Source organism: Aphis gossypii, chromosome 1 (assembly GCF_020184175.1).
Source record: "Aphis gossypii isolate Hap1 chromosome 1, ASM2018417v2, whole genome shotgun sequence".
NCBI lineage: Eukaryota > Metazoa > Arthropoda > Insecta > Hemiptera > Aphididae > Aphis > Aphis gossypii.
The window spans coordinates 43,270,377-43,287,139 of record NC_065530.1 but is presented as its reverse complement, the minus strand read 5'-3'; the positions used below and the strand labels follow the sequence as shown (position 1 = coordinate 43,287,139).

At 25.8% G+C, this 16,763-nt stretch overlaps 2 protein-coding genes across 2 annotated transcripts; one reads left to right on the top strand and one right to left on the bottom strand.

The window, feature by feature from the left end:
- Positions 1-3,896: 3,896 nt before the first annotated feature.
- On the bottom strand, positions 3,897-15,516 carry LOC114128384 (DNA mismatch repair protein Msh2). The gene is made up of 16 exons (XM_050202489.1): positions 15,091-15,516; positions 12,783-12,832; positions 8,382-8,505; positions 8,181-8,314; positions 7,998-8,111; positions 7,554-7,910; positions 6,616-6,797; positions 6,362-6,559; positions 5,898-6,243; positions 5,654-5,828; positions 5,357-5,578; positions 5,057-5,289; positions 4,891-4,982; positions 4,552-4,774; positions 4,401-4,469; positions 3,897-4,342 (listed from the first exon to the last, which is right to left on the bottom strand). The coding sequence occupies exons 1-16, from the start codon at positions 15,122-15,124 to the stop codon at positions 4,220-4,222; spliced, it is 2,676 nt and encodes an 891-aa protein (XP_050058446.1). The 5' UTR covers positions 15,125-15,516; the 3' UTR covers positions 3,897-4,219.
- On the top strand, positions 9,417-12,708 carry LOC114128383 (uncharacterized). The gene is made up of 2 exons (XM_050202484.1): positions 9,417-9,584; positions 9,674-12,708. The coding sequence occupies exons 1-2, from the start codon at positions 9,567-9,569 to the stop codon at positions 12,452-12,454; spliced, it is 2,799 nt and encodes a 932-aa protein (XP_050058441.1). The 5' UTR covers positions 9,417-9,566; the 3' UTR covers positions 12,455-12,708.
- Positions 15,517-16,763: the final 1,247 nt, after the last annotated feature.

Here is a 16,763-nt window from a genome sequence, read left to right as displayed (position 1 = left end):
AAACACCCATAAAAATTTTTTGTCTGAATCCGGTAGAGTTTTTTTTACAGATTTTGAAGAAAAATGTATGGAAAACCTTGTACCAAATTTTCAAAACTTAGTTATAAAAGAAAAAAATTTTATGATTTTTCAACTTTAAAATTACTTGCAAATTTTCGCGTTTTCGACAAATTTCGTAAAAATTTGAACTAAAAACGCTTATAAAAAAAAATTGTGACTAACGATTTTTAATTTTTTTTAGCTACATTAAAAACAACTCATAAGGAACCTTGTATTAAATTTTCAAAACTTTTTGGTCATCCAAAAATTTTTTATCGACACTTTAAAAAAAATTTCTCAAAAAAATCGAAAATTTCAGTGGTCTATAAATAACTCAAAAAAAGTCAAAATTTTTGAAAATTTAACTATATACGAATACCACTGACATTAACATTTGGTGAAAATTTCAAGTATTTTCAGTAATTAGTTTTTGAAATACAACCATAAAAAAAAATCGATTTGGTCGAAAACTGGTTTTGCGTAAAAATTGCCGTTTTTCCGTCATTTTTTTTTGTTTTTCTCGATTTTTTTGAAAACTGTTGGAAAATGTTAACTTTTTACCTCTATAATGCACCAAGGATATTCACTTTTACATCGGAAACCACCCCCATTGTTTGAAATTGGAGCATTATTTCGACTAGTTATGCTGTACACAGACACAAAAACAAAAAAAAAAAAAAAAAAAAAAAAAAAAAAAAAAACACACACCATTGTAAAATCAATACATTCATCACTTCGTTCAGAATCTAAAATAAACGTCCCATTATTATACCTATATAGGTATACTGTTCAGTGTTTTCTTCCAACTCTCGAGGATGGCATGAAATGAAAATAATGTGAAATTATAATTTATATATTAATATTTTTTATCTACACACAATAAGCCATTTTGGCATTTTATATTTACGTTAGTCTTACTTTTCCAATAAGGAACAAGTGTCTTATTGCGTATTTACGTATGTTTTATTTTTTATTCATTAACTACTTTGTGTTTATATTTATCATAATAATATTATATCTACTCATTTCTATTTTATAATGAGTAATCTTTAATTAGGTTATTTAATTTTAAAACAATACATAAGCGATATGATTCAATTTCAATGTAGTATTTATCACGACGCGCAGTAAATGATAATTATTATTATTTGAATTAATATTAACTGATACAGGGTGATTCACACCAATATAGTATGCTCAAGCATATTTTATTCTTTAACAAAAATACATTTAATGAATTTATTTAAATTATGATGTTTGGAATTATTTAAAATAGGTATAGTTGGATACTTGGATGCTATAACTTACTAAAAGACAATACGTTCAGATTTTTTTTTAATAATATTTGAAGTATCCTATGGAGATATCTATCTTTTTTTTTCAAATGAAACCACTAATTTTCAATAGAAATATCCTATCTAATAAGCCTAACAGGGAAGTATTCAATATAGCACTTATACTTATTATTTGTTAATTATTATTTTATCAATTAGAGTACAAGATTTTTATACAATAGTACGCTTTTTATTTGCATTGCCCTTTAAAAAATTTGGTCTAACGAATGTCCGGCACGAATCGCCTTAATGTGTCACTACAAGTTATTATTAATAATAAAAATTAAAAAAAAAAAAATTATAATTATTTGAAAATTGGTAAATTATTTTTTAGTTAAGAATTCATAAAATTTGATAATTTAAGGTACAAGGTTTTTTATAAGCTTTCTCCTCAAATTTGAATTACTATAGATACTAGATAGGTACTTGACATTTTAACCTAATGTTTATAATATTATTATTTTCTATAGGTAAGTACACGGTGAATTTTTCAAAATTTTTTTATTTTAAAACATGTGTTGTTTTCGATTGTTATTAGTTTTTTTTTATCAACATTATGATAAAAAGTTAGGTATATATGCTGTTAACATTTTTTAAATTAGGCATAATTTTAGATTCTGAACGTAGCGACGAATGAAGTTATTGATTTTACGATTAGGCGTGTTTTTCATTTCTATGTAAACAATAAGCAGTTGATAAAATGCTTCAATTTTCGCTTAGAGAATAATTTAGTTTAAAATAAGTAGTAGGTAAATCGGATCTATAGTTTGTACTTTAGACGTCTTAAAGAGATCGTGACTAAAAATTCCCAGTAGATTTTTTTTCTTAAATCCAATTTTATTATTAAAATAATTATATTGTAACTATAGTTATAGGTACTTAAATTGTTTTAAAACTTTTACGTATATTATGAATTTTACTATACCCAATGAAATTTTCAAAATATGTAAAATTAATTTTATCATATCACCTATTATACCATAAATGTATTCAGAATTTTTTATGGCACCTAATTGTATATATGACAAAAAAAAAAAAATTTAAGCAGTGAAATATATTGTTGCACCAGGTTAAAAGTCTAAAAGGTCAATTTATGAGTAGGTACTGCAGCATTGGTAGAAATTCAATAGTATTTTGAGGAAGGAACTTCATTAAAAAAAAAATAAACCTACAAAATCAATCTTCTCATCAATATTTTGGATATTTTTGTAGACATCTACTTTAAAATACAAAACATACAAATATGTTAATATTGATAGTCTAATCATTATACATACAATTTCTATATAGGATCAAAAAATCAAAAATGTTTGATAACTTATACTGAGTACCTTCAATAAAATGTTTTTATTTAAATTTCGAGTGATAAATAAAAAAAAACTAAAATAGAATATAATTAACAATAAATTGTTCCAAATGTTCCAATGATACATACTATAAAATAATAATAATAGACATAATGTTATTTATATTTTATTTATATCACTAAAGCGTATTATACTTATTTATAATCTATGGCCCTATGGGTAAAGTATTATAAGGTCACTCATACATTTGACTTAAGTTTTGCAATGTACAAATCAATTTCTTCATTTATCACGGTTAGATTAGTCATTTGCAACTATAAATTTATATCAATTATGTTTAGGATATTTACTTATAGTTTTCATTATTATTATCTTCAATTAACATTAATAACATTTTTAATTGTGGTTTATTCAGTAGTACCTATATAATACCTTTAATGACTACTAAAATTTATTTTAAGATAAATTAAAATTTTTACAGCATTTAATAGTTAAGTTTTGTTATTGTAAATTCATAGGTATAATTAAAAAAAAAAAAAGTTTTTCCCTCAAATATGTTCTCTTAATAATTATAGAAATAACTTCTTAGGAAAGTTTTAAAGTTAGTTCTTTTACTTTGGTTTCTTTCTCATCCAACCTTATTTAAGATTTTTGGCAACATGCTTGAACAAATATGCATTATATTTGATAAATTTGTATCTTATAAAATTGTTTCAAGTTAATTGAATTATTATAATAATTATAAATACATTAATATTTCCAGTATTAGTTATTATATAATTGTATTGACTAGAATGAAATTGAAATTGTATGAGTAGTATAGTCATAAGGGCTAGAAGAAGCATGTTTAAGGTAGAGTTTAATGGAATAGCAGTCCATATTTTGGTGTAACCAAATATTTTAGTATATTATATTTTTATTTCACTATGGAAGGTTTCTAACATTTATTTACAATTTTAACTAAATTAAAAACAAAATTATTCATACATATCAATGGTTTGGATGATCATTTTTGATATTACTATGTTTCATTAAAATTAATTTATTGTAATTTAATACAAACTTTTTTAAACAATTTACTTTCAAAACAAAATACTTTTCAGTATTTTAATTATGTTTTAATTCTGAGAAAAATTAATAACGTTAAGTATTTAATAATATTGAGATAATAACCTCATAATACATATGAAATACTATTGTTTCAATATCACTAAAATAATAGATAAATAATAATCTATTTAAATTGATCAACATTAAATAAAAATAATAAATTGCAAGTTTTGTTCATATAATTGTTTGTGTATTTATAAGCTATATTTATGAAAATTAATTAAACGCTTGTATATTTTTCTATAAAAAGATAGGTAGTACAATTCAATTTAGTTGATAAGTAACTAATAAATTAATGTAACACAACATTAATTTTATCTTTACCGAAATGAATTATAAAAACAATATGAGAATTAATTAATGAACAACTAGAAATGTACGTATAAAAAAAATATAAAATAATTATAATCAATTAATGTAATACTAATATTATAGGAACTCGGTTCTCAATTTTTTTATACGTTTAAATAACTCATCATCCGATGAAGCACATTCTTGTGCACAACGTTTGCATTCAATCAGAAATTTTTCTTTATCAGCTTCATTGATTTCCTGAAAAATTATTAAATTTGTGAGAACTAGTTTTTTTATAAATAGTATTTTAAAATACTTTTAGATTATCTTCTGTAGTTAGGTTATTTTGAAAACTCTCCAACAGAGCAAGCTTCTTAGCAGCGTCCTAATGGGTTGAAGGTAATAAAAAATTATTATTTATTACAAGAAAATTATAAAATGTTAATTATAATGAAATGAGTAAATACTTGAATAACATTTTTTGGAAATTTTGCCATAGCAGCAACATGAATACCAAAACTTTTATCACATGATCCCGGTTGCACTTGGTACAAAAGTGTTAAACTATCATCTGTAGTAACAGCAGAGACATGTTTATTGGTGATTGTTGGTATAGTCTCCTGGAGTTTAGTTAACTCATGGAAATGAGTAGCAAATAATGTAAATGCTTTAGTTTCAGCAGCCAAACGTCTACAAATATAAAATAATTTCCTCAGCTTTAAATTTAAACCTTTATTTTTTGTTTTTATTCACTATGTTATTAATAATAACACTTAATTAAGAAAATAAAATCATGTCTCACTTACTCTGCAATGGCACAGGCAATTCCACAACCTTCATAAGTTGATGTACCTCTACCTAATTCGTCAATAATCACCAATGATTCTGAAGTAGCTCTCTAAATTGATTATGTAAAGTAAATTATATTTATGGACGTTTTAAGATTTATATTTTAATTTATAGGTTACATACTTTGAGTATAGAAACAGTCTCTATCATTTCAACCATGAACGTAGATAATCCTTTAATCTGAGAATCATTTGCTCCAACTCGAGCTAAAATAGCATCAACCACACTTATTTCAGCAGCATCACAAGGTACAAAACTTCCCATGTGTGCCATAAAAACGGCCACAGCAACACTTCTAATGTAAGTACTTTTTCCACCCATGTTTGGACCAGTTATTACATTAAATGTGCATTTTCCTGAAATTGAATTCATAAAATATAATACAGTACAATTAAAATAATATGTCAATTAAACTTAACTTACCTTGTTCAAAGTAAGCATCATTAGGTATGTAGGATACTGAATCTTGTACCTCAACACAAGGATGCCTCACTTGTTTCAAGTCTAATAGACCGCGACCTTGGGGATGTAAATTTGGTCTCACATATGGACGTAAAGAACTGGCGGCTAGCATAGAAAAGCTCGTTAAAACGTCCAACTGTGCCAGAGTACGACTTAGATTAAGTATGGTTGCATTGTAACTACCTACATATTATCAAAGATTAAACAGGTGGTTGGAAGGAAGGGGATACACACATATATATATAAATATATACATACTAGCTGTTTGGATGACTTCGACTACAATAGATTTTTGATGTTCCAAATAGTTTTTATGTATACTTTGGTATTCTGTATTAAGTTCTGTTAGTTTAGATGATCGAAAACGCATACCCCCGCCTTTAGTAGTGTCTAGAACTTCATATGATTTATTATTTGAAACAATTTTAGCATCCTATAACATAGATATTTGAAAATTAACAATTATATTTAAATATCAATAGAAGTATAAATAGTAAATTACTTTTAATGAGACTTTATAGAAAAAACCATATTGTGAATTTGAATCCAATTTCACAGAAATTCCTAATGCGCCATTAGTTTTGGTTAAATTTGATTTCATTTTTGTTTCATAGTCATCCATTTGATTTCTCATTTCTTGTAATTCGTCATCAAATCCTGATTGAATGAGAAACTCGCCTCGTTCGATCAATTTTAAATCAATTGTTTCCTCAATCATGGCCTGATATTTATTCATGTCGTTGACAAGTTCTTTTAATGGAGTTGTAATTACACTATTTAGAGTTTTATTATCTGAATTGCTCAGTGTTTGCACAAGGTCTGGAAGCTTTTGTATTGCTTGATATATCCTAAATTAAACATCATTTTAACAGATAATTATAATAATTATACAGTTATGCAGTTTATTAAATATAATAATTAATAACTATTCACTTTATTTTATCAAAAATTAGTTTTATTACCTACCTATAACAGTCTTGTAGATTTGCTTTTTTTCTTTGAATCTTACGCATAAGAGCTTGGAGGTCAGGTATTGTACGTAAATGTTGATCGTGTAGTTGTTGTCTAATATCTGTATCAGTAACAAGGGTTTCAACAATATCCAAGCGTTCATTAATTTTATTCAAATCTCTTAATGGTTGTCTGATCCATTGAGTTAACAATCTAAACATTGGATTATTTCAATGTTATATAATTTAAATAATTTAAATTAAACTAACCTTTGCCCATGTGGTGAGCGACATTTATTAAAAATTCCAAGAATAGAATCATTTTTGGACATTGTACCAGAATTAGAAAATAGATTAAGTGCTTGAACACCAGCACTATCTAAGTGAACAAATTTGTCATATCCCAAATTATCAACAGTGTATTGATTTAAGTTATCCGAATCAGATGATAACTGTAATTTACATAATACAATATGTCATTATAAAATATAAAATAATATTTATACAGCCATGGGTAATCAATTTAACAAACTAATTATTTAAAAAAATATTTATTGTTTTTTTATAATTTTAAGCCATAAAAAACATTTTTCTAAAAATAGTATTTTTACTTTTTTTTAATAAAAATAATAAATATGCATTTTTTAATTTTAATTTTTATTCTTTAGTTTAAGATTTTATGGACTTTTATACTAGAATAAGCTGGTTTTGTCATTTAAAATTGTATTGCTTTTTATCTCATATTATGAATTTTGTCAATAATAATGGAGTATAATTGTGTACAATTAAGTAGAACAATTTAATTTTAAGATATGATAGTCTAGTAAGCTAATGAATAATAAAAATATATATATATTTTATAGAATATAATCGATACATAAATATTGAGTTTCTGACAAGTCACTTATAAATTATGAGTAGGTACAATTTGTGGGCACACTTGTCAAAGTGTGATGTAGGCAAAGTTAGGTTATAGGTACTAGTGTATAAATATGAAACTTAAAAAATATTTTTTTTTTCCCAAAAATGTTCTTATGTAACAATTTATGAAAAAAATTTATTAATTATTTATTTATTATTATTAATTAATTTATTATTTATTTAAATTATGAAAAACATTTTTAAAAATGTTACTGTTTAACTGAAATAATATGAGTGCCATGTTAAACGGATAATACTAAATAAATTATTTAAAGTATATTACATACTTCAAGATATTTTATAACTGCAGCTATTGCAGCAGAAGCAACTTCAAGTTGTAACTGAGGTAAAGTGTGGGCATTTGGTTGCTGTCCTTCTTCGAACATAATAAGCTTGTTTAAATCTTGTATTAATGTATCCGTACTAAATTCGGATTTCTTTTTCATGGTCACAAGTACTCCACAACGCTCAACTACTTTTTTTAATTGTTCCACATCAGGATTACTACCATCCGTCATAAGAATACATTCTTTTGGCGAAATTTTAATTACTATTGATTCAGTGTGAGAAAAATATTCATCATCAGTAAATTCACTTAGTTGGAATTTATTTTCTACTGTATCTACTGCCCCTAATCCAATTAACTAAAATATTAAAAATCAAGGTAAATAATACTGTTTTAATCAGAAATATTTTATAGCATCAAGTTGTTTGAGTATAGTAATTTAAACCTTGTTATTTTTGAAGTCTGGGCTTAGCTTTAAAGCAATAACTACATTTGCTTCAATTTGTTCTACATTTCCAAATAGTAAATCTTCAAACTGAGATAAGTTACCAGGCGAGCCCTGAAAAATTAAATTGCATTAATAAAATATTAAAATTTTATAGAGTAAGATTGTTAAAAATAGTAATACCTTATAATCTAGAGCCCATTTTCCACCTTTGTTGACAAAAATTTCTACTTTGTAATGGTTGACCAACAAAAGTTGTTTTATATATGCTTCAAAATTGGCTTTATTGAATATCAATGATTCTAGTGTGTCATCATCTAAATTAATAAATTTTTATTTTTATTCAATATTTATTAATTACTGAAAAGGTATTAGATGCATTACCTGACCCAATAATTTTTATCGAATGATTTGTTTTATAAAAGTCTTTAGCAGCAAAAGTAGCATCTTGACCATGGACAGTATAATAATCTTGCCGATTGAAAAAACGAACAGTCGTTAAAGGTTTCTAAAATGAAAAACCCCAAGACATAAGTTCAAGGTAATATTATAGAAGATTAAAATGTGTTCACTATACATCATTATCATTTTAACTTAAACCTGGGATTTTACGTTTCATTTTAAGGCTAAACAAGCGTATTTCATATAGATAAAATGTTATTAAATATAATCATAATAGTTTAATACAAGGACAAAATATCCAAAGTCAGTAAGGTCATAATTCATAATTTTTAAATAAAATTACTTACCTATATCAGAAAAAGATCTTAAGACTTAATTATCTATTTGTTTATATTATAATACTAAATTAATAAATTTAAATACTCAAATAATCTACTGTCAATATTTTATAATTTAATGAGAGTATGAAACAGATATGCAAATTGAATATTTGTTGTAAATGCATAAAATTAACATTAATTAATAATTATCATATATGAAGAAAATTAAAAAAAATAATAATACAATTAAAATTGAATTTTTTTACTTTGATAAAGTATCTAAATAGTTATAATTATAGAAATGCATTTTCAATCAAAAAGAATATTATTTTATTTTACACAACTTAGGTAAAGAAATGCTTGAAATATTTTCTATAACTACAGCATGTCATTTTTATTTTTTTTTTGAAATTTAAAAAAAAAATAATAAGTTTCTATTATAATGTATGACCCAATTTCAGCCTATGTATAAAATCATAAAATAAGTAATAAAAATAACAGTATCAATATAAAAATAATGGAAATTACTAATGTATTATTGTTGCTTATAATTGAGTGGACTATGAACAAAACATAGTTCTCAGACAACTTTGGGGTTAAGGTTATCTATAACAGTTCAGGGTCTAAACAATACAAACTATTTTCTAATTCCTCGTAACTCTTGATTATTATTTATTGGGTTTTTAGTTTTTGTCAAATAAACACGTCAGTGTATCATATAAATTCAAGCAGTTTGTTTAACTAATACCATTCAGTAAATTAAACTTAGAGCAATAAAGTCTATGTGAATAGTTTTTAATACAATAATTCTTTAAAATTTATTAGCAAAAATAACTTAAATAAAAATATGCAAACAACATTTAATGTAAGAATTAATTTCAGTAATTAATAAATGCAATACTATATATTTTATTATAATGTTTATTTAAAAATTAATTTTGATTATCTTTTCAGGTTTGCAAATTATATTTGCTATTATGTCTTGGTTTATCAACAAACGCCAGTCCAATATTAAATGGATTAAAAACAACATCATCTGATTATCAACAGAGCAGTTTATCATTAGAAAATGAACCTACGTTTCCTCCTACCACAAATTTTGGAAATGTGAAAACCAAATCTAATTTACAGACGGTTTCAGAAGTTGACCAAAGTCTGAAAAATACTCCAGGTATTACCACAACATACAGAGATCAAAATGGAAATCTTGTAACTCAGGTAAAAAAAGAAATTTTTAATAAAGATAATGGCCAAAGCTCTCATACATTTGAAATGCAAGAGAGTAAACAACTTCCAAATGGGTATTCAAAAAGTTTCAAAAAAGAATATTCGTCATCCAGCGTAAATGGACCTCAACCTATTCTATTTGTTCAAAAACCATTGAACACAGAAAAATATTACAATAGTGAACAATTATCAAATGGAGAGTCAAGTTCATATGGATCTTTCCAAAATTATCAAGGACAATCGATACCTGCTAATATAGGAAACATAGGAATCAAATCAAATTTTAAGTCAACTGTTGATCAAAGTTTGACAAATGTACCTGGGATTACATCAACATTTAGAGACCAGAATGGAAACATAGTTACTCAAGTAAAAAAAGAAATTGTTACCAATAATGATGGTCAAAATGGTCATGTAACAGAATTCGAAGAAACAAAACAACTTCCAAATGGATATTCAAAAAGTTTCAGAAAAGAATATTCGTCATCTAGCGTAACAGGACCTCAACCTACTATATTTGTTCAAAAACCATTGAACACAGAAAAATATTACAATAGTGAACAATTATCAAATGGAGAGTCGAGTTCATATGGATCTTTTCAAAATTATCAAGGACAATCGATACCTGCTAATGTAGGAAACATAGGAATCAAATCAAATTTTAAGTCAACTGTTGATCAAAGTTTAACAAATGTACCCGGGGTTACATCAACATTTAGAGACCAGAATGGAAATATAGTTACTCAGATAAAAAAAGAAATTGTTACCAATAACGACGGTCTAAATGGTCATGTAACAGAATTTGAAGAAACAAAACAACTTCCAAACGGATATTCAAAAAGTTTCAGAAAAGAATATTCATCATCTAGTGTAGTTGGTATTCCTCCAACATTAATTAAAGTAAATACTACTGAGAAGAATATGTATTCACCACAAAAATTCACACAAAAGGAAACAGAAAAATTTAATGGTTACAATACATTTTTTAACAACCAAAAGTATACATCAGATCCAAACAGCCCAATTAATTCTCAAGTATTTAACAATAAAAAACAATCATTAGAAACTACTGGTTCGTCATTTGGTCATAGCACAACAGATCAAATTGACTGTGAAGAAGGATCCTCTAGTACTTCTTTAACAAATCAAAATTTTAAACAACAAACAATTAACACACATTTTTTGCCAGTTAATCAACAAGTACCAGTTAATAACAATCCTTATTCAACACTAACACAAGAGAAAGTTGGTCAACAATCCGTAAATTTACATGGATATTCACAACCATCTCAAATAGGACAACAGTCTGTAGACATTACTAATTCATATGTACCAAAAAAACCAAGTGGTCAAAAATTTGAAAAAATTGAGTCATTTTCCACACAAACACAAGAGGAAGTTGGTCAACAATCAGTAGATTTACACGGATATTTACAACCATCTCATATAGGACAACAGTCTGTAGACATTACTAATTCATATGTACCAAAAAAACCAAGTGGTCAAAAATTTGAAAAAATTGAGTCATTTTCCACACAAACACAAGAGGAAGTTGGTCAACAATCAGTAGATTTACACGGATATTTACAACCATCTCAAATAGGACAACAGTCTGTAGACATTACAAATTCATATGCACCAAAAAAACCAAGTGGTCAAAAATTTGAAAAAATTGAGTCATTTTCCACACAAACACAAGAGGAAGTTGGTCAACAATCAGTAGATTTACACGGATATTTACAACCATCTCATATAGGACAACAGTCTGTAGACATTACTAATTCATATGCACCAAAAAAACCAAGTGGTCAAAAATTTGAAAAAATTGAGTCATTTTCCACACAAACACAAGAGGAAGTTGGTCAACAATCAGTAGATTTACACGGATATTTACAACCATCTCAAATAGGACAACAGTCTGTAGACTTAACAAGTAATTTAGAAGGACACAATCCAACATATCAAAAACAATATGGGAATGTGAATTTTCAATCATCAAAATTGTTGTCACAAACTGGAAAATTATCAACGGGTAATGATGAACCTATAACCTCTAAATATAATAGTGTCTTCGATAAGTTAGGTCAATTGGAACATGAAATTCTAGGTGCAAAAAGCACAGTAAACATAAACAATGGAAATTTACAAACCACTTATTCAACCAACCATAATGTAAAAAGCATGCCTGTGCAAACGAGTCAACAAGAGTCCCACTTTTCAAAAACCATAAATGAAAACACACAGTATATAGAACCAGAATCTGAAATAGCTTATTCTAAATCATTTAAAAAAGATTCAAAATTAGTAATACAACAAGATGCTATTGAAAATCATACATCAAATAATGAACTTTTTTCAGAAAATCTAACCACACCATCTTCAGTTTGGAAAAAAATTGGAGATAAATTCAAAGGAACCATTGAAAATGCAAAAAACAAAGCCCAACAGTTAGCATCTAATATTAATGATAAAGTAGGTTTTTCAAGTGTAACTGGAAACCCATGTTAAACATTATTATTGTTTAAAATATTTATAACAATAGGTTTTAAAATATATTTTAAGCTTATTTTTTTATTATTATTATTACTAAGTGTAAAATTGTTTTCTACTATGTAAATATTTGAAATGTATTTAATAATAACAATTGTTTAACTTATTTATTTATACAAATGTATTTATTGAGAATAATTCACTCATAAAAATATTATAACTTATATAAAAGTTGTTATTTTTTTAAATTAAAAAATATTATTTATATATTATTTAAGTATTATTTTAAACTACACATATAGTATACACTAAAATAGATCCTTTGTATTGAAATTTGTTATCTTACATCAGGTAGTGATTTATGGAACCGTACAAATGTCTTTTGCTGTTCTGGATCTGAAAATAATATAAATAAATAAAAATAAGAAAGGTATGATAATAATATAAATTTAATATAAATAATAGGTTCAATCCACAAAGCTATAAATACCAACAAATAAAATACATAATCATATCTTAAAATAAAATTGAAGTATACCACTGCTATAACTATCCTTTGTGGCTCCCTTGCCGAATTTTATTTTGGCATTTATTTTTGTTTCATTTTAAGGGTAAATTTTTTAGAATATTATATTCTTACGTATTAATCAAAATAATGCTATAATTTTTAAGTTATTGAGATTATTATAGTAGTTATAAGGTTGTATGTTTTGTGTACACAAAAATAAAATATATATCGTTTTATAATATAAATGTAAAAGAAGTAAACATTAATAAATAAACATCAAGTAGCAATCTAGTATGCAATTTTTGTACGTTACACATTTACAATTAATATTAATAAAACTTTTAATAATTTAAGAAAAAAATAAACTGTATGTAATAAATAAATTAGATTTAACTTGAATGCCATTGGCAACCACCCATTTATCCAATTTCTAGTTATAGCACTAAAGCATGCAGATTAATCATTTCAAAGAAAAGTCTAATAGGTATACCCAAAAAATGTATAATTATGTATACTATTATGATAATCTGATAATCATATAACTGGATCATGTTAAAATTAGGTTAACAGAATAAAATTAAATAACAAAATATTGTATGTAGCTGACAGTTATACACACACATATTATTTAAATACCTATAACAACATACATAAAAAAAAAAATACAAATTCAGGCCAAAATATACAAATTTAAAAATTTAGAAAATTTTTATAAAGTAACACCAACATTTTAAAATATTAATAAGCCCAAATGGCTAATAATATAAACTATATCTTCTAATAAAAATGAGCTAAAATTGTAAATCATAGAATCAAGTATAGGAAAAAAATGTTTAAAAAATAAAGCTCCACTAGTTTTATGTCAATTTTGTTCATATATTAGTAAGTTAAGTACTTAAGTAATTTCCAAGCTAAAATCTCTCCTTAATCTGTTCCTGAGTTGAGCTTTTAATTTTTGTTAAAAGCTGTTATAATAATAATTAAGAAATATATGAAATATAAATACAGCAGGCAAAACTTAGGTTCCATAGCGTGAACTAGGTATCAATGGACAACTACAGGTAAATAAAAGTTAAATTAAAACACCTCTGTGAGAAAACAATGATGACAATAGGAATATTCCAAATTGTTTATATACTTTTGCTAATTTTATTAGAAAATAATTTATGTTATTGAATTATTTTATGTAAATTAAATAAAATTTTCTAAAAAATAAAGAATTTAAATGAATGGTACAAATTGTTTCAAAGTTTTATTCGAAAATAAATGTGACACTTCCTCGAAATGTATCTCCCAATATGGTCAATGGTCATAGACCTGAAAAACAGTCTTATAATATTTGTAGATGTTGAGAGATCGTTCAGCTTATTATATAAGACAATAATCACAGACTGCAGTATCTGCTAACTTTAGTCTAAAGTTTGGAACAATATATTGTTGTACATTTCTTTAAAAACATTGTATAACACTAATTTTTTCTGGTGATAATATACTGGTTAAACATAAGTCAACATAATTATAAAGCATGTTTAACTTAATAAAATATTAAATTATAAATTATTTAGGATATTATTTTAGTTGTTGCTTATAAATTATGATTATGAAGTTATAAATTACCAGTGGTTAAATTAAAAATAAATTAATTAATATTAATTTTTTTTTTTTAGAATATTTTAGGAATATTTCATCAAATTTTGCTGAATATAAACATCATATCTCAATCATTTTAACAGAATATAAATCCAAATTCTAAAATTATAATATATAAAAAAATTAAACCATAAAAAAGGAAATAAATAAATACTCTTATTACCAATATGAAGTGTATTAACTGTGTAAATCTAAACAATTTTTTTTTTAATTTAAAGGAAAAATTTTAAAAAATCATTACAAGTTTAGGACTTTTCAGCAACATACTTAAAATTATTGAGCCAGGTCTCTGATCAAAGGTTGGACTATCAATATCAAGAAATATTGGTCATAGCATTTAGATACCAGCTATATAGTTCAGATCACAAGATTCAAACAATTTTTTTGGTGGAATTATATTTTATAGTATGTGTAGATTTTTAATCCGTGCAGAAAACAAAGTAAGTATATCTGATAATCACCGCTTAATTGTCTCATAAAATAATATTTAACTTACCAAGATTTAAATGATTGATCGGTTTTTTAGACATTTTGTCGGAAAATTGATGAACGATTATTGTACGGCAGGTCAGAAGCAGAACTGCGGAAGAGCAGAAGAGGTTGAATACAACTGCAACAAAATCTATAATTCACGTGTTTCTATACAGTCAATAAGTTGTCGGTAGTTGGCTTATACTGCTTGTATTTTGTACTTTTCTAATCAGTACTCAGTACAGTACAGTACCAGACATCAACTGGCAGTTAATAACTTTATTTATAACAATAAACAAATAACAAAAGTCACTAGTCAGTACATTGTAGATTGGATATAGACTACAGTCTACATTTATATTTTATAATTTGTTTTTATAGAATATAGATTATCGCACTGGCCACTAGCACTAGTACACGACCGTCGAGTGTCGACCCCACACGTGATTTTCTTTATCAATAATAATTGGCGCCAAAACGGACATTGCGTTTGTTATCGCACAAAAAACGTTTTGTAGAACCTCTTTTCCCTTAAGTCATGATAAATTAAATAGGTAAATTAAATTTTATATTAATTTAATTTATCATGCCTTAGGTGATCTGTGTGATCCGACTGTAAATTGTTGAGGGAACGCGTATAATAACCAAAAATATATGCTTTTACCACTCTTTTATTTCGTCGTGGAGGCATGGAGTCACAATAACACGATATCGACAGTCGACAACGAAGTGACAGTGGACAATCATGGACATTGAATATTTGGACATATTATGTTGAAATGTGTTTCATCGTGTAGGTAGCATTATAAAACTTTAGCCAAATTATTGGAAGTTCCTTTACCGCTAAAATTAAGCGCTTACCACTTTACCAGTCACCAGAGTATTTTTCATGAAGGTGGGTTTTCACTGGACCGTTCCCGCGAACATGCATGTTTATCAACACGCACGTAATTACGGTTATAGTGGTTGTACATACACGTCCTTCATGAAAAATACTCTGGTTAGCACGGTAACTGGTAAGCCCTTAATTACGGTAAATTAGCTTACTATAATAATTTGGTATTTTGGCTCAACTCTATAGTGCAAATACACTTTAATCAACTTTTAAAACAATATAGTTTAATATTATAATAATATAACACATTTTTAAGATTTTAAAATTGGTTACTGCTGCTATTGTTCAAATTAGACCATTCAAACACGGAAATAGTTGAACTAAATCCAACTTCATGGTATCGTGTTTATACGTGTGGTAAGAACGTATAAACTTTCTGGTATACTAAAAGCTTACCATAATATACCATAATCACAGAAAAGAATTTTCTATGCACGTACACGTACACACGTATGTAGTGGAAAGCCACCTTTACATTAGTAATTTTCTTGAACAGTTGAATGGGTTTGGGGTCATTGGCTCACAAACTTTTATTGATGGTCTAATTATAAAGAAAATTATGAGCATTTTAAAAATGTAATATTATACATAGTTATAACTTATTTAAAAATTAATACCTACAACATATAACAATAAAACCTCATTAGACGTGCAAGATAATATTCTCAACTCTAAATTAAATAATTCACTTAAACCAGGCACATTTCCTTTTGTTTGGAAAACAGTACACATATCTCCAATTCATAAAAATGAGATCGTTCTTCTATTTTAAATTATCGTCCTACCTGTATCAAAAATTTCAA

What these genes read in the sequence shown, in the direction of transcription:
- LOC114128384 (XM_050202489.1), bottom strand. Translation starts at nt 15,124, where the DNA reads ATGTCTAAAAAACCGATCAATCATTTAAATCTTG. An exon ending in AATCTACAAGACTGTTATAG is followed by an intron (nt 6,244 to 6,361) that starts GTAGGTAATAAA and finishes TGTTTAATTTAG; the next exon opens with GATATATCAAGCAATACAAA. An exon ending in CGAAGTCATCCAAACAGCTA is followed by an intron (nt 5,579 to 5,653) that starts GTATGTATATAT and finishes GATAATATGTAG; the next exon opens with GTAGTTACAATGCAACCATA.